General features: G+C 29.1%; 2 protein-coding genes across 3 annotated transcripts; both read right to left on the bottom strand.

The window, feature by feature from the left end:
* Positions 1 to 13,946: 13,946 nt before the first annotated feature.
* Positions 13,947 to 15,056, bottom strand: LOC105804514 (uncharacterized). Its single transcript, XM_012637166.2, has 2 exons — positions 14,578 to 15,056; positions 13,947 to 14,442 (listed from the first exon to the last, which is right to left on the bottom strand). The coding sequence occupies exons 1-2, from the start codon at positions 14,629 to 14,631 to the stop codon at positions 14,098 to 14,100; spliced, it is 399 nt and encodes a 132-aa protein (XP_012492620.1). The 5' UTR covers positions 14,632 to 15,056; the 3' UTR covers positions 13,947 to 14,097.
* Positions 15,057 to 17,939: 2,883 nt separating this feature from the next.
* On the bottom strand, positions 17,940 to 19,175 carry LOC105804515 (uncharacterized). Of its 2 annotated transcripts, none has more exons than XR_008191372.1 (2): positions 18,851 to 19,175; positions 17,940 to 18,671 (listed from the first exon to the last, which is right to left on the bottom strand). XR_008191372.1 is itself a non-coding variant. In XM_012637167.2 (2 exons), exons 1-2 carry the CDS (start codon positions 18,902 to 18,904, stop codon positions 18,293 to 18,295), a joined length of 375 nt encoding a protein of 124 aa, XP_012492621.1. In that variant the 5' UTR covers positions 18,905 to 19,175; the 3' UTR covers positions 17,940 to 18,292. The 2 variants fall into 2 exon arrangements, 1 of the variants encoding a protein (XP_012492621.1); XM_012637167.2 differs by having other exon boundaries at positions 17,940 to 18,613.
* Positions 19,176 to 23,938: the final 4,763 nt, after the last annotated feature.

The raw sequence follows: 23,938 nt of genomic DNA on the forward strand, positions 1-23,938 counted from the left end.
TAATTAATTTTAAAAATTTAAAATATAAAATAAATACTTTTAATTTTAATTTTTTAAAATAAATTTTATAATTTTTGAACTTTTAAAATTTAATTAATTACTAATCACGCATGACAATTCATGTGTATGTCATGTTAACCAAGTTAACAAATATTAACATTTCTATTTATTTTGGAATGATTTGACAAATAAAATAATTTTAAAGGTTAAAAGATAAAAATTAAATTGGTAGTTAAAATAAAATATTTTTTATAAAATTAAAGGATGAAATATGAATTAACTCAAATTGTGTTATTTATTTGGAGAATGCATGTGATGACAAACTAGATGCATATTAAAAAGTGGAATCATAATTACACAATCACCAGAGGCAGCTGGCCTCACCATTGAAGTCAAATGCCAGCTAATTACTAGTTTATTACCCATCTTATCCACTTCTTTAAGAATTTGGTCGATTGGCCACAGCATCAGAATGGGATTTAATATGCCGTAACCCATGATCTGCCTGCCCCTCATCTCTACTCTTCATCGTATCATTATCTCTCTTACTAATTTAAACAAAAACACATTAACGTAAAATGAAAAACAGAGTGTCTTAGCGAGGGGTAGGGTTATGGGTAGAAAAAAGGGAACCCATAAAACCTTATGCTCCACCACCACCACCAGAGTTACAACCCACGACGGTCAAAGGCGGTGTTGCCTCCCTCTAAGAGCTCGAGCTCGGTTCATGTTAAGACTGTTCCTCCCAGTCCCACCCAGATTTCGAGTCTATTCGAAAGCGTTCCTCATCAATGGTTCGTGTTAGAGAATATGGACATCACATATATAATAAAGATAATTACATGTTATTATTTACTATTATGATATGTTAGCCCAAATTAAAAGTTATCTAATTTTGTTAGAATTTTATTGGGCTTTAATTATTAAATAAAAGTATGGGTCAAACATGTGTATATACTCTAGTAATTGAGTTCTAATCAAACTCTAATTAATGATGGGCTAATTTGGAATTAGAACTAATATGCCAAGGTCATAAATATTATAATTATGGTCCCCAAATTATACACAAGATATCCTTTCTAATATCCCATCATTAGGAAAGAGAGAGCAAATATTCTCTAAATTTCTTGTGAGCTAATTTGGAAGATCAAAACCTCAAGATCCAGAAATTTTTAAGGAATCTATAGATTTAGTACGCTTCCGCATCTGGTTCTGTTATTTATTTATTCTAGATGATTTGACATGATAGATCCTGATTTACAGTTCTAATTTTATATTAGAGATTATTTAAAATTCTAACAACTGGCATCCGAGCTTTGTCATGTTGAATCATTGAAAATGAATTGATTCTTTATTATTTTTGGAATGATTCGTTTTCTTTTTTAATTTTATGGATTTGATATTTTAATTATATATTATGTTGAATCTTTGAGATTCTGATAAATTTTGGATTTCGACTCTTTAAATAAAGTTTTAGGGTTTATAAATATAATCTAGTTTAATATTTGCATATGCTATTCGAAAGATGAAGGTTTATTTATTTATAATCAATTGATAAAAATTGATTTGTGAGATTTCTTTCTCTTCTTTTCACACAATTATTTTATAAATTTTGGTTAATGTCATTATTAAATTAAAGTTACAGACTTACAACTTTTTGCAATTAAAGAATTCCAATTGGGTTGTATAATTGGTTTTGAAAGTTAATTCACCGATAATCGAATAAATGAATGTTGGTAAAATGTTTTTTTGCACTATTTGTTTTAAATTTTCTGTTTGTGGTTGAATATATATGAAATTATCATCTTTTGTCTTTATTCATGACGAATTATATTCACCATTGAATTCAATTCATATATACTGAATGATAACTTTTGGTTTATGTTAAAATTATTTTATATAAGTTTTAGTCCTTATGGAACTCGACTAAAATTAAAATATTTGAGATTTTTTTAAATATGGTGGCTATGAATTTTCATAAGTAGTTGCATATAAAGAGTTTTATATAATTTGGGATTCTTTTTATATTTAATGGTTATAGATTTTTTAAGTATTTGTGCGTATAAAGAAGTTTTATGATAATGTTTTTAGTCATGAATATAAATTTGAGTTTACATGAAATATGTAAGGCAAACCGAACTATTTTATATTATTATAATTGTGTGTATATATTATTAGTGTATCAATGATTTTGAGGATTAATGCATGATGATAGTTTGTGTGAATAGGTGTTTATAACCATCATTCAATAAGATATCTTTTATAGTTTAATTGTTGAAATTAAGTTTTGATGGATATCGTTGAAATTGTTAAATTTTTGTTGTTATGGTTATATATTCAATTTTAAGGGTGCTTTGATGCAAATTCATGTCAACTATATACATATTTAAATATTTTGGTTTTAAGTTTGGTTCTATAATCTTAGGTTTTGGCATCTTATGGTTCTAAATATTTAGTTAAATTATGATGATATGGTTTATTGTATGAATTGTGGGATATGCCAACTATTATGATTTTGTTTTTGATATTTATTGGCTTGAAAATATTTTTCAAGTATTCATGTGAATATTTGTTTAATCATAAATACAACTTTGGATTTACATGGTAAATTCAAGGTAAGTTTTTCTATTTGATTATGGATACATGTATATGCGTGAATTGCTTTGGTGTTTTTGTCCATGCCAAAATTATGAATACATGTGCTTGTTAATTATTTGGCTTTGAGCCACTACATTATTTCTGTTTGGTTTTGATATATGTGATTTTGGAACAAAAAAACAAAAAACCAATCAAAGATTAAAGTTTTCGGTTTTTATTGTATTATTAAGATAACCTTATTTTGAGTTATTTCGAGTTTATAAAGCAATAAAAAATAGTTTTGACATTTGACTATTGGATAAATTTTAAATTTGAATATTGGTATGTTTATATATTATTTAAAATAGCTTAATTGAAGCAATAAGTCACCAAAGTGATTTTTTGTATAAATTATTTTGTTTTAAAAGATAAAAGGTTGTGTGCATGTAACTTAAGTTATGTTAATATTGATCTGCCTAAATGAAGGTTAATAATATTACATGTGCAACTATGGTAATAAACATGTGACAATTATTCGGTTTTACATGTAAATAATAAATTGGTCCAAAAGAAGATTTATGGTTTGACATGTTCTTATTGTCAATATTTGATTATTACACCAATATATCACTTACGAGTTAATATTTTGTCTAAAGATAAAATATTAATGGAGTGTCCGATATATTGATATGAGGTTTACCTTTATTCAAATTATTTTGGTTTAAATTTGAAGTCTTATGTGAGGTTGTTTATGGTTTATGATTTATTCAACTATTATTATATTTGCCAACATCATTGTATGTTGTTTTGGGATAAATATATATACATATATATACTATTATCTTTTAATTTGATTGAAAGATGAAATTAAAAGAAATATTTTGAAACAAATAAATTCAGATTTTGGCTTTAGGTTTTAATTAAGGATGTCTAATATTTTAAATAGATTAGTTGAAACAAAATGCCACCAAAGTGACCTCTTTTACGTAGATTAGTTTATTTAAAATATCAAGATGATTATATGTTTTGTGATTCATGTGTTTATTAATTGACCCAAAGGTAAGTTAATATTTGGCGAATTTCAACAACATCTATGGTGATAAATGTGTGACAATTATAAAGTACTTTATATGAGCAATATGTTAGTCCAAAGATTAATTTATTGTTTGATATAATTTATTGTCAATGTTTGATTGCTATAATAAGAGTACCGCTTCGTTAATATTCTTGTCCAAAGACTTGATATTAGTGTTGTGTTTGGTATCTTGAGATGGGATTAGCTATTATCCTAAATTTATTGTTTACTTATGAATTGATGTGAGCTTATTTTTATTTATTTATTGTTCTATATTCAACTAATTCATCTTCTACTGCCACAATATCTGCTAATATAAATTCTATACCCATGCTTAATGAGACTAATTTAAATGAATGGAAAAGGCAATTACTTATAGTGTTTGGTTGTATGAACATAGACATTGCACTAAGGGAAGAACTGTTGGATCGCCGGCACCCCTACGACGCAGCGGAAAAATTAAAATTCGGCGACCTTAACCACGGATCCATGTGTGAGGAACAAATCGGGGTGATAAAGGTTGCGAAATTACCGAATGTTTATTCTGAGTAGACAGTGACGCCTTAACAACGAGTACTCTGATCTGTTGTCGAACCTAACCGCAATCTATCTGACCCCGGCCTCTACGTAATCCACCCAGTTGATTATGAACGGAAGGAATTCCCAAAACAGTTTTGGGAAAAGAATTTTCTTTGACGGCTGCTAGACCTAAATCAAAGGAAAACGGGATTCTTATATACCTTTTTTTAAATGGTTTCTATAAATTAAATAAATATAATAATAATTAAAACCAAAAATTATAATTACATTAATTATAATATAATTTCGGTAAATCATATATATTTATTTGAATTTATATACAAACCAAATTCATGTTCTCATTATGCGTACAACAACCTTGTACATAATGTGTTCGATATTTGATTACCCAATTAAATTAATTCTATATAATTAATTTAATTCAAGCGACAACCAAAAACAACACCAAGTATGTTTTATTCCGTTCATTTCAACTATAGGGTGTGACTCTGTAGGTTCCTGTAATGTTAGCAGTAATACTAAAATAATTCCAATGTTACAAACAATATGTGGCATCTAGCAATGCATCATTGCTACCTAAGTCACAAGAAATCATGATTCGACATAACCTTTTATGATTAACCTTTTATGCAATAATCCTTAAGTCCTTTATCTCTGGATTGGACATAAGTCATGGAATAGTCACACTTGCATAGTCCATTCCATGTGCCTTGATATCTTAAGTAGACTACGATATACAAATAAGTATGACATCTCATATCAACTTATTTGAGCATGGCCAAGCATTTCTAGTCTCACTCAATCAAGTGGCCTAAGATATTACTCCTATTATGTAGGAGGGGCTTATCCTATCTTGATCAACTATATCCCTCTACATAGATTGTGGTATATCCAACATCAGCCTTTATAGAACAACCATTCACGATTATACGTTTGATCAGATCAAAATATACAACTCACGATGTTGGGATTATGATGATCTCAAGTCTGAGGATCATATACATATTAATCACTATGAGTAATGTTGTGACAATTACATAATAATCCAAGAAACATACTCATAACGGGTCAGTCCAATATGTTGTTCTCTAACACATATATTCATGCATTGATTTTGACATTCCATATCAATGACAACTCTTTATCATCAATCAACTACATGTTAGTCTTAATGCATTATTGTCGTCCTTTCCAACATTAATACTTAACTAATGACCTTTTAAGAATAATCATATTATTCTCAGGACATTATTATAAAACAGTTTATTTATACACACAGAAAAGAAACTGAAATAATAATGGTAACACCTTATATTAATAAACATGATAAATCAAATATGTTGTTACAACCATCTCATGATTGATCTTTGGGCATTCTTTAACAAGAACAACCCGCACCTCTCATTGTGGAAAACATCTCTTATGTGAAAAGGGATTCCGAGAGGTGGGATCGTTCAAATTGTATGAGTCTAATGATCATGAAGTACAACATTTCAGAAGCCTTTAGGGGCAAAGAATCTAAAAAGATTACTCAGGCCAAAGTTTCCTTGACGAAATTGATAAATGTTTTGCTAAAAACGATAAGGTTGAAATGACATCACTTCTGACTTCTTTGATGTCTATAGTATAAGGGTCAAGGAAATTCTAAACGATCTAAGGGCTATGAGTTTTATGATTCCACAATTAGGAATATTTTTGAGATGAGAATTGCAACATTCTTTTAGAATATTGAGTTTGGAGGGAGAAATAAGGTTAGAGACATTGCTTTTAAGGATGAATTAAATTCTAACTCAGTTTTTACTATCACTTTTGACGATGTTTAGGTTCTCATACCTATCATTGATTAAGAAGTTAATCCAGAGCCTCAATAAGACAATGTTGAATAACTCCCTATTTTTAGATGAGGTAATTGTTCCAGAAGAACAAACTCAACAACCTCAAAAATGAATGTCATTAAAAAGGTCCACTACAGAAAGGGTTATAATGGCTTTAGTGGAATATTTTGACCTTAAGTTGCATCAGATGAATATTAAGTTAATGGTTTCTAAATGGTGACATTGATCATACATTTATATTGTGCAACTAGCAAACTTTGTGTCTGATGATGAAAAGTTAATTATTTGCAAATTAAAGAACTTCATCTATAGGTTTAAGCATACTTCTCGTCAATAGTATTACAAATTTTACCAAATGATTATCTCATTCGGTTTAGAGATGAATTTTGTCGATAATTGTCTATACCATAAGTTTAGTGGGAGTAAGGTTCTATATTTGGTTTTATATGTTAATGTCATACTGCTTGTTAATAATAAGTATAGTCTCAATCAATGCCCTAAGAATGATTTTGAGATTACAAAAGTGCATAAGATTTTTTACATTTTAGCAGTGGGAAGTCTAATGTATGTTCAGGTTTGTATACATTGGAATATTATGTACACTGTTGGGATGTTAGGTAGATATTTTAAACAACCCTGGTTTGGACCATTAGATAGCATCCAATAGGGTTATAAGGTATTTCCAGAGAATAAAAGATTACATGCTGACATATCAGAGGTCTAATCAGTTAGAGATCATCAGGTATACAGACTCCGATTTTGATGGAATATGGATATCACTAAGGTGCAAATTGTGAAAACAAATTGTAATCTTTTATTCTAATAGCAACAGGAGCACATCAAAGTTAAAACACATAGACATTAAGTTCCTGGTTGTTAAAGTAAAAGTTCAGAGTGATTAGGTGCCTATAAAGCATATTAGGACAAACTCCATGATTGCGGATCTATTTACTAAGGGACTACACTTAAGATTTTATAAGAGCACATTGCTCATATGGGTGTAATGTCATTTAACGATATTTGATTTTAGTGGGTGTTTGTACTTTTAAATGCTTTTATGTTATAGACACATTTTTAGTAATTTCAGTTTATGGATATTGAGTTTATTTTCTGCAGAAATAAAATTTATTTGGTTTATTCACACTCTGATTTTGGTAAGATTTTATCTCACTAAGGTTTAAGAAGGACCAGTTGGAAATAGACATGTTTAGATCATATTGCATGTAATTTCCATGCTACACATCCAGACTTGATTTATGTCATTTTTTTGTGTTAATATACGTGATCAGGGATGAACTTAGTTACGATATATATAACGAAAGTTGCCTTGGTTCTATGTTAACATAATTAATGGATGAGATTGTTCAAAATACCTTTTGGATATGATAATAAAATTTTGAGCTCATAAGGTTATTTAATGACATGTAATTATAGAATAATTAGTATATATGTGGTCCAAGTGAGAGATTGTTGGAAAATATGGACATCACATATATAATAAAGGTAATTACATGTTATTATTTACTATCATGATAGGTTGATCTAATTTGGTTAGAATTTTATTGGGCTTTAATTATTAAACAAAGTATGGGTCAAATATGTGTAGATACTCTAGTAATTGAGTTCTAATCAAATTCTAATTAATGATGGGATAATTAGGAATTAGAACTAATATGCCAAGGTTATAAATATTAGGGTTATGGTCCCCAAATTATACACAAGATATTTTTCTAATATCCCATCATTAGGAAAGAGAGAGCAAATATTCTCTAAAATTTCTTGCATGCTAATTTGAAAGATCAAAACATTTTAAGGAATCTATGGATTCAGATACGATTCCGCATATAGTTCTGTTTTTTATTTATTCTTGATGATTTGACATGATAGATCCTGATTTACAGTTCTAATTTTATATTAGACATTAGTTAAAATTCTAACCGGTCATTCTCAATCTCAACAAGAAGATCATAAACCCATTGATTAACAAGTGTATTGGCTACAAAAATCAGCTCTAGCTTTGCCCTAGTCCTCCAATTCTCCCGCACCATCTCTGGAGCTGCAACTTGCGAATCTCTCAACGACCGCATCACACGCCCATTAACCCTTCGCGCCTTTGACAAACTAGCCCTCATAACTCTCAGGCCACAACCTTGCTTTGACAAGGAAGATTCATGAATCAAAGCCTGTAACTTTAATGCTTTCTGGAAAAAGAAAAACTTACCCAAGTTTACTACTTTGATAAACAGAAAAGGAAAAGCATCGAAACTAAAGTGAAAGAAAGAAATAAAGAAAGAAAGCTGACTATGATTGGAAAGCGAGGCAGCCAAAACTAGTGAAACCAAAACCCTGTCATTATGCACCCCAAAAAAGAGAAAGAAATAGGAATCTTCCCCTTCTTTTGGAGGATTTTTTGATTAGATTAAAGCTAACAAGTGGAGAAGGCTCTCAATTTTCTTTTTTTTTTCTCTTTTTTGTACCAAAGACTAAGGAGTGAGGAGATAGAAGAAGGGGAACATATATATATCCCCTTTAGAAGACGCTCAATCACGTGCTGTATCGAACGATCACTATAAATATATATAAAACAAAAAAGAGAGGAAAAAAAAGATGTAATTTGTTTTAGGATGAGCATTAGATACATTGCTACAGAAAATTTTTAATTTTATATATAGAGTTACAAATATATGACATTAGTGGTAATGGGATTTTGACATTGTTGATGAAAGCAAAAGTTTTGGAACTTTAGATAGTTGAAGTTCAAGTTTAATTAATTACAATTATGATGTATAAATTTTTATTTTTAGTATGTACGTAAATCATTAATGAATTTTTCCTATTCAAAATAATAGTAATTAATTTTAAATATTTTATTACACCCTAAGAGTGGAGTTTTCAAGGTGGACGCAATGATTTCCCCTTCTTTCAAGTGGTTACAAATAGAGAAAATGCCGGTTTGGAGTGTCGACCCCAAAAGCTGTAAATACAAACAGGCGTCGGCGTATTTGGAAAAGTCTTCTCTCTCACAAACAAGTTACAATTTCATTGGTTTAGAAAAACTATTAAAATAATAACTCTAAATTTAATTCCTACAATTCTTGCTCAATTTTATATTTATATTTTTAATTTTAATATTTTAATTAAAATAATTTATATTGTACAATAAAATTTCAGTTTTTTTTAATTTTAAAAATATTAGAAATTTGACATATGGTAAGATTTGAACCCATACCAATTGCATTAAAAACAATTTAAATTCACCACTCAACAAAAAATTTATTTTGATTTTTATGCACACTTTATTAATTTATTTAGTATTCTTAATTAGATGTATTTATGTGTTTAAATCTCATTTTACTCTTAATTTATTATTATTTTATATCGTACATGAAATTTCAAACCACACATTTTATTATTTATTATAGGTTACTTTAAACACTCCTATATATTTTAACTATGTAATTTCCACACATATGATAGAATTTCTTGTATAAAATAAATTTGTTATGCATTATAATCTTTTAAATCATAAATAATACATACACATAATAAAACTCTTTCATAATAATCTAAAACATAATGTAGACATAAAATTCAGATATGATAAAATTTAAGAAAAAGTCAATCTCGCCGATTACCAACACAGCCAATCGCCAGGAAAATGATCACAAAACCTTTATACTATACCTTATTGTATTTTAGCTTATTTATTAAAAATAGATAAATTAGTTCTCCATTAAAATTGTACCCTTAAATGTTTATTTTAGTGTTATATATAAAGTATAATAAAAAATTAATCCTCAATCTTTACACTTTTATTCAATTTAACCCTATTACTTTATTGAAAATAAATTGGAAATTTTTGAAACGAATAAGGGTAAAAAGGCCTTAATAAATAAAAATAAAAATCAATTAAACCCTTTTAAAATTTTAAAATTTATTAAAATCATAAAAAAACTACAAAAAATTATTAAAATTATTAAAAATAACAATACCAATCCAATAAAATTGAATTACCTGCAAATGTTGATAAGACTTTGTTTTTGATAAAAATAATATAATTTTTAAAATTAAATTTTTTATGATTTTTAAAATTTAAAAGGATTAATTGATTTTTTTAATTTTATTCCTAAGGCATTTTTACCCTTTAGTTTTTTAGTTTCAATTTTTTAATTTACTTTGAATAAAATAGTAGGTGTCAAATTCAATAAATGTGTAAAGGTTGAGGATTAAAGTTGTTATTATATCTTATACATAACACTAAGTGTAATTTTAATGGAAGGATTATTTTGCTTACTCATCTAATGTATAAGCATCAATTTATCTATTTTTTAATAGAAAAACTAAAATGTAATCCAAAGTAAAGGATAGGAGGTTTTATGGTTATTTTACCCAAGTCCTGATTGGCAATTTGGCACAGATTTGTATTCTTTGTTCTTTTTCTTTTTATCATTTGAGATATTGTAATTTAAAAATGAAAGAAAGGGGATATCTTACTATGGGCAACAGACAAAATTATGGGAGGTCAATTTCACTTAGCTTAAACTTTACTATTAGTCCCTGTACAATGTGTAAGTTGTGAATTTAGTCCTTATACTTTAATTGGGTCATTTTCAATACTTGTACTTTTTAAAATTTAACTCTTGACCAAATGATAGCTATTGAATTCATTAAGTTCAAAAATTCAATTTTCAAAATTTGATGTATCAATCATATTATTGCATGTATAATATCAAGTCACTTGTTATAATTTTCACATATTACTTACCGAAAACCAATTAGTAGATTTAGGCTTCATATGGTTCAACTTTACGGAATATATTTAAATAATTAATTTTTCACCATATAAGCATTTTAATCAAATAGTTCATTGTAATTTTCATGGATATCACTTCTCTTGTTTCAATTATAAATTTCACAAAGTTTATAATTTAATCCTTAACATCATGAAGATTCATTATTTACTATAATTTCACCTTAACATCACTTTGTAATCAATTCGCTACTTATCATAAATCTCAAGTGAATGTTTTGTTTCATTGAAAACAACTTTTATGGAATATTTTCAGGAAATTTGCCAAGCAACAAAAAAGTATTTTACACAGATTCACCAAAACACCAGAAAACATTAGCTTTTCTAGAAATTATTTTCAGTCAAACAAACAAAGCCTTAACGATTGTTTTTTTGCATAAACATTGAAATTATGAAATTAAAAGAATCTAGCGACTAAGAATGATCCATTTAAACTTGAATTAATTAATTGTTGAGTTGAATAATTATAAATTTATTAAAAGACTAATAATATAATTGTAACTTAAAAGAAGTAATTTTAAATGAGCATGAGAAGTCAAAAGTGTTGAATTTCTAGATACTTCCATCTAGAATTCTAGGTTCACTGTCTGTTGACATAATAATCCGACCCGCACGTATATTCAGTAGACACGATGGTCCTTTCTTAGAAGAAAATATCATGTAAACTGTAAACCCCATTTGTGATTGATACCTTAACTTTTAAAAGGTTTATTTATCTTTGATGCCAAATATAGAATTATAATATATTCCACCTTATCACGTTACATATAAAATAAGGATAAATTTCCTAGTTCATTACTTAACTTTTAGAGTGCTTTCATTTTGGTCACTCAACATAAAATACTTGCAATTTTGTCACTCAATTTTTAGGATGTTTTCATTTTAGTCACCGAACCGTTAAATCTCTAACGACAATTAGACTGTTCACTCCATTTCATGTTTACACTTTCATTTTGGTCCTTTTTTTTTCAATATTGAAAATTTAAATTTCAAAACATCAAAATCAAATAACTAAATTGTCCAAAAAATTTTATCCTTTGATAATATCAATCAATTTGTTACTATAATATTTAAATTAATTAATTTAATCTTCTTTTAAAATCAACTCAAATAACTCATCTTTAATATTTGTCTTTCTTTTGATTATATTATTTTATATTTTCCGTGCTAAACTAAAAGTAAAGAAAATCCTTAAAATTAATTAATTTTATTTTCCATGCCAAACAAAATCTAGAATTCTTTTCATTTCTTTACCCAAATGAAGAACAAGCATAGACAATTATAAATATGAGTTATTCGAGATGATTTCATTAAGAATAATTTGACAATATAAAATAAAAGTTAAAATTTAGAAGGAGATTAAATTAATTAATTTAAATATGAAAATAACAGTTTTGTTAACATTATCAAGGGATAATTTTTTAACAAGTTTTTAACTTTTTTGATGTTTTGAAATTTAGAATTTTAATATAGGAAAAAAAGAAACTAGGTGACCAAAATGAAAGTGTAAAGATAATATGACATATATAGTCTAATTGTAATTAGAGATTTAATGATTGGATGACTAAAATGAAAACGTCCTAAAAATTAAGTGACAGAATTGCAAGTATTTTATTTTGGGTGACCAAAATGAAAGCCCTCTAAAAATTGAGTGGCCAAACCAGGCAGTTTACCCTATAAAATAAATATTTATTTTTAGTAGTTTCTAAATTAATTTTTTACGTAGATTAAGAAATACATGTGAGACTGAGATGTAGAAAATTCAAATAAAAAAGGTGCCGCACGTGCAAACGTAGTAGTGGAATTAGTAGTAGGAAATAGTCAACAACTGGACTTTTGGACTTCTTCACCCTTATCCTAATGTTTGGAAACTTCTTCGCCCATAACTGAAATTACTAGTGTTAGAATAAAAATAAATTGAAAAAGGTTTAAATAAAATAAAATTAAGGATAAACTGGTTACTCAATTTTTAGTGTCTTAAAATAAATTTTTTAAATTTAGTCACTCAATTTTAAGTTGATTTTATTTTAGCTACCCAAACGTTAAATCTCTAATGTCAATACATGTCATATCATATTTACACATTTATTTTGGTCACTCAATTTCTAGGTCATTTTATTTTGGATATTTAAAATAAAATCCTTACGATTTTATTATCCAACTTTTAAAGTGTTTTCATTTTAGTTACCCAAGCATGAAATCTCCAACAACACTGCTTCATGTATAGAAGAATGGGACTTCCAAATTTATATATTCAGAAATTAATGGATAATTATTGAGATGATATGCAAACCTTACGTTATTCACATTAAATGAAGTGGACTTTTAATAAAGTGCGTATTAAATAAAAATTAGATTTTGTTGCATGGCATAAAACAACATAATTTATGAGAAAATAATTTTAAAATTTCGTTTAATAGTAAATGTAGGTATGAATTTATATTAAATAAGTATTTGATATTTGAATTTATAATTATATTATTTTAGTTAATATAAATTATACAAATTATAAAAATATTAATAATATATAATTTTATAACTGAATTAATAATTTAATTTAAAAGGTATGAATTTAATAAAATATTTAAATATAAATATTGAATGTGTAATGAAATGGACGTGGAATTTGACAGTTGATTTCATTAACAATTGCTTATATGTGATCTTTTCAATAAAATGTGCACTATTAACATCATTTTTAATTATATAATTAACTGAACGTGTATACGAGAAATTATAATTAAAAAAGCCTAAAGCCATTTATTTATATTTGAAAATAAGATAAAATATCAAAATAGTCAATTTTGTTTATTTTAAGTTATATTTTAATATCTTAGGTTTGAAATGTTACGTTTGAGTCACTTATATTGTCGTCTACGAAATAGTCATTCTACTGTTTAGATCTGTTATCTTCTAAACGATAGTTCAACGTGACAGTTAAAATAGACAAAATAAACCCAAACTATTATTTCTTTTTAAATTGATTAAGACAAAATTTTGTATTTTATTTTCATTAAAAAAATTAACTTTTCTCATTACAACTGAATATTTATGTTGATATTTAAAATCCATTTAAACTACCTTGTTGGACTGCCATTTGAGAGATTAATAGATCTTAATAGTAGATGATTCTTTAGTAACAAAATAATAATACAATTTATTAGAATAAAATTAGAGTAAAATAAAAGTGATTATTTTAATATTCTATTCTTAAAAATTCTGAAAAAAAGAAGAAACCTACGCCCCCACCATTGAACTATTCATGGCGACGATCGGCGGCGGCGGCGGCGGCGGCGTCGTCGTTCCGGAAAAGGTTGAAGTTGGTTTATATAAATAAGGTTCCTTGGATGGAGATTCTGAGCGTGGATTCTTTGCAAAGCGTCCCTCATCAAAGGGTCGTTTTCAAGCTGAATGAGACAATCGTAAACCCACAGATCGGTAAAGATATCGGCTACAAGCTGTCGCTCCATCTCTCCCCTAATCCTCCTAATTTGGTCCTCCATCTCTGCGGCTGCACCTTCCCAACATACCAATAATTCCATCGCACGCCTATTACGCCTTCCCTCCCTTCCCAATCTGAATCTCATAGCTCTTAGTCGTTGTCCCTGTTTCCACAAGCAAGTTTCAATATCCATAAGTTCAACTCCACCAGCAATTTTGTTTTTAATTATAAATTTGCTCATCATTGTTATGGTAGAAGAAGAAGCCAGTAAAAGTAAAAATGAAGAGGAGAAACTGACCAATAGGATTTGAGAGCGATGCTGCAAAATACGACCAAAGAAAAACCCAACCATTTGAAGTTGAAATAGAAACCAATCGTGTCTCTGTTTTGGGATTAGATTAAGGCAAAGGTGGCCTTTCCTTTTTGTTCAATTCAAGATGAACTGGAGTATTAAAACCCGACGATGCCACTAATCTACCTCATTGATTGAGCTTCTAATGTATCCAAAAAAGATAAATTGTATTTTGCTTTATAATGGGGCTGCTCTAATCATTTTGCAAAAAAGTCTTCTCCTTCGCCAAGAAGTATTCATTTTCATTGGTTTAAACAAAATAAATAGTTCAAATCAAGTACCATATTTAAATCATGTATAAATTTGCTCTCCCTCATCCATTTTGTTTCAAAAGAATATCACGTGGCCAATTTAAAGCCCGTAAAAGTTATGTAAGTAAAAAATATATAGAGTGGGTTAAAAAGAAATTTACAATCTTATATTCAGAATGGAAAATTTTAAAATCTCAAATTTAACATTTTATTTGCTTATTTAGCTTTCCACATTTTTGATATTAGTAAAGTGAGCAATTTAAAAAAGAAAAAACTATGAAATCTAATTCAACAAAAATCTTTTGACAATGTTGTCAATTAAATTTCAATTATTAAACCAAACGAGTAAAGGAATTAAATTCTAAATAATTAAAATAATAGGATTAAATTTTAAATACGCAAATTGTATTGGACTGGGAGCATCATTAGGCCTATAAAATGGGTAACCCGCTAAATTTTAAAATTTGTAATAGATATTAGACATTAACTCTCATATGTATATATATTGAAGAAAAGGACTATATACTAAAATTGTTGCAAAAATTCATTGTAACATGAAAATTTGCAAGGAGTTTAAGCATTACATAAAAATGATATTGTTATCAAATAGTACATTCATCGATTCAATACATAAGAAACATATTAGCTGAATTATTGACGCTTCAATAAGATTTCACCCTTACGGGAATTCTTTTAAATAAAAATTTGTATAATTTGTCTCTAGTTGATATCCTCATCAACATTATATAATGAGAATCTTAATATGTCGAGATTTATTTAAAACATGATATTTTAAATAATTATGACATAAACCCAGCATATTAATTATGGGTGTTTATTTTTAACTTACTCGTGAGTTTAAGTTGTAGAGATTATCTATAATATGTTTGAGGTATATTAAAAATAGAAAAAATCAAAATTAAATAGAGATAATGCTGAGATATTTCTTTTTCAACGAGATCTATATGAGCGGTGAGAAACTCGGCGACTCAAAGTGTGAGAGTCGCGCGGTCATTGCTTGGTTGATGGCTAAAATCGACCGATACTAGCCAGGTCTCGCGATGCTCCCACCTTTCTAACTTTTAAATCCACAGTCGCACGTTCGCTGCCCCACATCCACCAAATACGTCCGTCCTCTCAAGACGTTGTCCTGCCATTTTACATATCATCCACATGGACGTAGCCCCCAAAGCTCAAACTCATGAGATTACAAGGAAGATAAACATTGATGTTCATTTACCTTATGACCACTACTCCTCCCCCCTCCAAAAAAAAAAAAAAACAAAGAACTTCATAGGAGAAAAAGAATAAATCGTTTTCATTTTCCTCTTTTTCCCCTGACATAAAATGAGATATAGGTAAAATCACTAAACAAAAAATAACTTAGAATCCATCTTTCCTTTCATTTTTTGAATTTGATGTTCAGTTCTAAGAATCACAACATGAATTAATTAGATTAAGCCATGGGTCCTTTGAAAAGCACCAGCACCAAGTCTATAGGATAAACATCTGCATATTTTGTTTGTAATTTTTTCTAGGGAACAAAAAAGGTTTTGTGTAAGTTGAGAAGGAGGCGAAGAATTTAAGCCGCAAGTTAGAAATAATTAATAATATACTAAGGAAGTGGAGCTGAATTTGTCTGCTAAATAGATCAAAGTTAGAAATCATTGATTTGTCCTTTGGCACCGGGGATACCTTCTCACTTCCTGTGAACGTACAGGTATGGTTAAACAATAATCCGATAATAACAATAACAAAGTGGAGTGTCATCTTTGCCATATTCACATATAAAATCTGCAAAACACAAATATATGGATATATTGACAAAACTGTGGGTTCGAAGTTAGTGATACATATAAATAAATAAATAAACAAAGAATTTAAAGAGAGGCTGAAGCGAAAACTCATAAAGAGAAATCGCAGCAGATAGTGATGATGTTGTGCCTTGATACTCGACTAAATCAATTTCCTTCTCACTTGGTGGCTTCACAGTCCCAAGTAAGAAAGAAATTGATAGAATGGAGCATCAGAAATTTGTTGGAAAATAAAGAACATAAAGAAGAAAGAGGGAGGTGTTGAAGAGGAATCTTTTTACCTGCTGCTAAGCAAATTGCTTCCCCATTTTATAGGGGTTGGGAGTCTTAATCCTGCACCACAGTCCAACTAAGGGAGGAAAACTTGCGAGTGGGGACAAGATGTTTGGTTTGAAATACTTTTCAAGGTTAATTAAAATATGTTGCGTTACTCTTTCTATTTTCAAATTTAGTTTTGTACTTGAAAAACTTACAAATCAAGTATTATCTTTTATTGTTTGAAAACTTTAATCTAGGGGTGTTTATAGTTGGGTTAAAATCAAATTAACCGATCCGTGACTAAATTTAGTTTGGCGATCGTTTGAACACTGCTATTTAGTATGGTAAGTATTTTCTATTAAAATTTGTTAACTTGAAATTTGATGATTGATAGGAGAGAAATTTTGATAGAAAGTACCAATAATGATAATAATTAGAATATAAATTTTAAATTAAAAAAGGAATAGAGGAATTGAGTTTCTCACCTTTTAAAGTAGAGAACTCAATCTCATTAGAGGGAGTAACAGCGTTTTAACCGCATGACATTGATGAAGTTGTTTTTGTTTGATCCAATAGAAAAAAGGCATTTATTGTAGAACTACCAAAATATCAAAAGTCCACACAGCTATTAACAAAAAGTTCATCAAACCTGGAATCAGAATACCTTAGTAGAAGTGATGATATTATTGCCTCCCAAAAGTTTTGTATTTGGTGCAGATGGTTGTTCCCAGCTCATGGGTAATAAAATGATTGTTAATTTTTGTCCCTCATAAAAGTTACCAAATGAAAATTTTACATTTTCACACGTCCAAATAATTAATAATTTAATTTAAGTTGGTTCAACACAACACTTACTTTTATTTTTTTATCTTTACCGCAACTAAGTTATTAGTTTTACCCTTATACATCAGACACACTTAATCCATAATCAAATGTAAATATACTGCCATAACATAAGATTTTACAGAGAAAGGAGGCAAATGTATGAGAAAATATAAAATGTTCCATACACGAGTCTTAGAAATAGATAAAATCATCCATACATTAGACTCCATTGCTGAAATATCAAAGTGCACCAGCAGTAACAATAAACATGTAGGAGATGGAAAACTAGCGGGAAACACTAAGGCAATGATGAAATAGGAATACACCATGGCATGACAACTACCATACACATAACCAGGACACTAACAGAAGCTTTATACCATAAACATTAGCATATTATTGACTCTACCAATGCCCTCCTTAGCCTAACAGTGTTTTACAAAGGTAGTACATATTATACTTTTAAGAAAAGGTGATTTTAAATTTTGAAGACGGTGTTGTTGATAGAACCAACTACCAACCCATCAAAGATAATAAATCATATAGGTCATCCTGATTCTGATCAATGTGTTCCTCAGAAGTCACATCCAGATTCTGAGCATTGATCATTTCAAAAGCGTTCATCATCAAAGGGTCGTTTTCAATCATAATAAGAAACTCATAAATCCACCCATCAGCAAGTTTATTGGCTTCAGACATCAGCTGGATCACTGCCCTAGTCCTCCGATACAGCTCCTCAATCTCTGAAGCTGCAACTTGAAAAGCTTTCAGTGACCGCATCATACGCCTATTAAACTTACGCTCCCTTCCAAATCTAGCTCTCGGGTCTCGACCCTGTTTCCACAATCCACAAGCACGTTTTCAAGAAAAGAAGCCACAGCTTTAATTTCACCTGCAAAGCTTATATATTTAAACAAAGGTCTCATACTTTTTTTTTGTTTTTTGGACCAACACACTTCCCAATTCCAAATAATGAAAAAGGAAAATTTTGCTCTATTTTTCAGCTTTGATTAACAGAACATGGAAACCATTGAAACTAAAGTGAAGGACGAAGAAACCCGACAGGCCTACCTCGATGTTAAAGCAACGCAGGCGAAACTTGCGTCGAATCCGAAACCCTTCCATTTCAGATAGATGCAGTTAGAAAGCTACGAATTGGAAAAGGCCTTTTCTTTTTCTAGGTGGTTCGGGACAAGAGACTGTAAGGAGAAGAAAAGAGAAATGGCAAGTGGTAAAATGGAGTAGAGCACGGTGGTGTGCTTACGAAAGCACCACCCGCCCTTTTCTCTTATCGAACGTTCAATCGCACGCTGGTCGAGCGATCACTTTGGATGTAGAAAATGGAGCAAATGCAGCTTCCAGTGTCGGACCCATCGCGTAGGATCGAAAAGTCTTCTTCCCTGCAAAGCTTACTATTTTATTAGTTCTGAAAACTTAAAAAAAAATGCAAATTAAATTGTTATAATACCTATAATTAATGTTAAAAGTTAATATATATTTTAAAAGCATTACACAAATTTACAATATACCATAAAAAATAATTAAAATAATATGATATTATGATGTGAATGTAAACATTTCAAATTTAATATAAAATAAATTATTAATATTAGACTCTAACACCTTTATCAAGTAGGTAAGTAAAAGATATGCAAAAACTATATTTATAAAATATCAATATATTAAAGGTCATAATCAGAGATTTAAATTGCGGTTGCGACCGCGTTTTCGGTCACGTTGCATTCATCGTGGTTGTGGACATAACGGATGCTATTGCGGTCACTGTAGGTATCGTGGTCGTGAATTTTTTTAAAATTCGCACAACTTATTGTAAAACATAACAATTATAATTATAATTATAAAAAGTCACTTTTAATAATTTTTAGAGTGTTTTCTAACGCTTATGAACTTTTATTAATATGATATGAGAACACAACTTTTATAATCATTAATTATTCTTATATTTATTTACTTAATTTTTAAGAATGTTATATTAACTAATAACAAAGTAAAACAAAATAGGAAATATTAAACATTTATCATATTTAATAAGTTTGAAAGTTTTATAAATAAAATAATTGAAAATTAATACGAGAGATGTCTTCAATATTTCTTGATAGCTTTGAAGATGGCAAAATATAAACATTCTATCTTGCAAAAGGAAAAGGAATAGATAAATGTATAGATTCTCATTAATTATTCCTATTTCCTACCACTTATTCTCACTCTCATTCTACTTTCATATATAGTTTGACATGTTTCGATTCTTAATTATCTTTTCATAAAATATACTCCATTCATTTATCTAAAGATATATTTTAAATGTTTTAATATCATAAAAATTAAGAACATTAACAAAAGTTTTCTTTAAAAAAAAACACACCTTATAAATAATGGTAGTGGTACGATTTAGTTTTCACCAATTAGTGGAATGACGAGGAAGATCAAATCTTTCACCTTCACTTTGAGAGCGTTCTTGACTTGATTCTCTCGGCCTTTGTCAACAAATTTATCCAAAAAAAGTAACATTTTCACCTTGGTTTTCATATAATTGATATGGAGGATATATATGAGGAGGAGGATACATGATAGGTGGAGGTGGGTGATACATTGGTGGTGGAGGATGCATTTGAGGCTGGTATAGCACACCATAATTAGGAAATGGTGGATAATAACCATCTGGTTGTGGATAAAAACTTTGAGTGCTAGTAGATGAATCACTATACCCAAGGTTACTAGAACTCGATCTCCTCTAGATGAAGAGCCTATAGAAGTATGGTTCTTGCCTTTTCCTTTTGATGAAGCTCTATGTTCACTTTTATCTCTCTTAGGTTCAGGAAACATATTTCCATCAAACTCTGATCTATCACGAAAAAGTTCACTAGTGGTACCAACCCCATATTATCCTCCATACCGACTAGAAGACCTAATTTCACCTCTATCACAACTATGCCTATCATCCTCATCAATTGAACTTAAACTACCACCATCGGGTCCATCGCCACTCCGACTTGGCGTTGAATTAGAACTTGAATGAGACAAATTTTGTTGTTGAGATTGATCAACATTCATTTCATCATCAGAGGTATCCACAGGCAACACATCGACATTTTCGCCATCTAACAATGGATTCTCTTTCTCATGAAGCCATTCTGATAATGGATCAACATCTTCAAAGATATGATCAAGGCTAATAGGATTAAAACTAGTGTTTATATCATCAATGCTCATTCTTTTTTGACGTCTTATCTGAAGCCTCATATTATAATAGGTAAACACTAGTTTCTCAAGTTTTTTATACTTTAACCTATTTCTTGGCTTGGTGTGAATATAACTAAATGTGCTCTAATTTCGTTCGCAATTTGATGCAGAAGTTGTTTGACTAAGCACTTTAATTGCTAATTTTTTTAATCTGGGAACACATGTGCTGTATATTATCCACTACTCAGTTGTATAATATTATTTAAATTTCAAAATAACTTCAAAATGTACAATATAATTAAATAATATAAATTAAATTAAATAATTTAATTAACTGTTTACCCGGATTCATTTGCTTCCAAGCTCTTTGTACTTGTGGGGTACCGAATGTCTCATGTTTATCTCTAAATAGTAACAACTAAATAAATAAAAGATAGAGTAAAAATAAAAAAAATAATTCTATTTCAAATTATGTAACTAAGTTACAAATAATAGTACTTGAATCTAACTTGATTAACCATTTTGACTTGAGTATCAAGAGAAGGCTCTAATCTTTTAATTACTGATCGTGTACCTTCTAATGTTTCTATTAGTACATTCTCAAAATGCTCCACCCCAAATTCAAATTGAGGATTGAGAAAATAACCTAAGCATAATTTATAAGAATATCATCAAATAATAATCAAATAATAATCTAAAGCTTAAAATAATAAATTATAAAAATAGTTCTTAATTATATGAAACATTTTATCTTACCAGCTGAATGCAAGTCAGAATGCATAAAATTCCATCTATTGTTAATAATCTTTTCGTACTCGGTGAAATATCTAAAATCTTGTTGAATTGCTCGTTTAGCTCTATCAACAGCCTCATAAATAAAACCCATTGTTGGTTATTCATCGCCATCCACAAGTCTCAATACTTTTACTAGGAGCTCGTAAACTTTTATGAGGTCATTGGCATTTTTTTCCAAAAATCTTTTCTCAAAACAATTTTTTTGGCTTCATAAGCAGGCCCTGAATTTTGCTGTCCCCATTTTGATTCTTTAAATTCCTATATATTCATAAGAAAAATATTAAAATAATATAATTTAAATTATTTGGAACTAATAAACTCATTAAAGGTTGCTATATTTAAGTAATTATATTAACTAATTATAAAATACTGACCTTTGAATTAAACATTTCTCTCAGACCTTGCTTTTGTCTTGTTATCTCTTCAAGTTAATTGAAATGAGTTGCAAATCGAGTAAAAGCAGGTTGAAGTATTTGCTTCCCTTGTGTATACTTCTTCATCAAATCAAAAGTCCAAATGTGATTGTATATAAAGAAAGTCACTTTTTTTGCCTCATCTAACACTTTTGCTACACTAGGCTTTTTCCCAATATCTTCAAGGCATAAATCTAAACAGTGAGCTGCACATGAGGTCCAATATAGATGTTTTCTTTTCAACATTAATTTTTTTTCCAGCAGCTTTCATTGCTGCCTCATTATCAGTCACTATTTGGACAATGTAATTTTCTCCAATTTCTTCTACAACTGAATCTAACAAATTGTAGTAGAATTCAGCATATCTACTATGAACACTTGAGACATCTACCAATTTCCAAAAAATGGTTCTTTTACTGCAATAAACAAGGAAATTAATGATGTGCATTTGATTCAAATTGTTGGTCCAACCATCACACATTAGAGTTGCACACAATTCTTTCCAATGAGTCTTTAGTCCATTTACCCAATCACGAACTCGTTGATTCTCTGACTCCAAATACACATCTAAAACCTCATAAGGTGTTGGGAGCTTTACACCTTGTCCAACTTCTGTTGACACTTGAATTAAGTTATACAACCATGGAGAGCTTGCTAATTAAAAAGGAAGTCGTTCATATATTAAAAAGTTAGATACCGTTTCACCTATCTTCCTTCGTAAAAATATTTAAAAAAGAGTCACTGATCTTTGGTTGCTTTTAACTTTTGCTTCTAGCCAATTCAGGTATAACTCCCCTTAAGGTAAACTCAGACTCAGTTGGGATGGATTTACTTATTCTTTCTCCATGGTATTCTCTAGCTGATCCATAAGAAGATTGCCCTTATTCATAAATGTTATTCCAACCGCCAGTACTTCGTCTGAATTCTTCCTTTCTATGCCACTCGTGTTGTGATTGGATACTTTCTCGAGTTGCTTGCCTTATAGTAGAAACCTTATCAATGAATTCCTCGTGTTCATTCTCGTCTCCTCTTAATTAAGATAAGAATTCATCTGTTCTCCTCTTTTTGTCTATTTTGTTTGTGTTGCTTTCTTTTAGTATATTCATCATACTTTCTCTAATGACACCTGTTAATAAAATAAAAATAATTCACGCTTTATATTATTATCAATTATATATAATCTTTATTTATAAATTTACAATAACATTTAAAAATAATAATAAAGTATCACATACTAGTAACATTAGGGCATGGTGCAACATTACCGGTTTTATGAGCAATGTGCTCTTTAAATCGTGTTATTCCTCCTTTCACAACTTTACCACAAAGTTTACATAAGACTTTTCCTTTCGTATTTGGCACTGGAGTTCCAAAGTGCCAACCTATATCATTACTTGGTGCACCCTCCAATCCTTTAGTCGGGAATTCTTTATGTGGTGGCATGCTTTATTTTTATTTATATATAAGAAACATAAAATTATATTTAGAAATATAAACAATTCATTACTTATATTATCAACAATATAATACAAAAAAATTAAACATCATTAACATGGAAAAATTAAATTTATTGCATAATCTATAATTTATTTATTTTTTTAAAACAACAACACACCATAACCCATTATTACCCGATCACCCAATAAAAATGTGATTAAAATAATGATTATTTCAAATAATATAGAAAAAAATTGCAACTACGCATCATCTCTGGTTCAATAATTATTTTCTATTTTAGGTGCCAAAAAAA

The sequence above is a fragment of the Gossypium raimondii genome, chromosome 11, assembly GCF_025698545.1.
Source record: "Gossypium raimondii isolate GPD5lz chromosome 11, ASM2569854v1, whole genome shotgun sequence".
Taxonomy (NCBI): Eukaryota; Viridiplantae; Streptophyta; class Magnoliopsida; order Malvales; family Malvaceae; genus Gossypium; species Gossypium raimondii.

Coding starts and splice junctions, on each gene's coding strand:
- LOC105804514 (XM_012637166.2), bottom strand. CDS start 14,631: ATGGTTGGGTTTTTCTTTGGTCGTATTTTGCAGCATCGCTCTCAAATC. Junction 14,443..14,577: donor ATCGCTCTCAAATCCTATTG/GTCAGTTTCTCC, acceptor TTGTGGAAACAG/GGACAACGACTAAGAGCTAT.
- LOC105804515 (XM_012637167.2), bottom strand. CDS start 18,904: ATGGAAGGGTTTCGGATTCGACGCAAGTTTCGCCTGCGTTGCTTTAAC. Junction 18,614..18,850: donor TGCGTTGCTTTAACATCGAG/GTAGGCCTGTCG, acceptor TTGTGGAAACAG/GGTCGAGACCCGAGAGCTAG.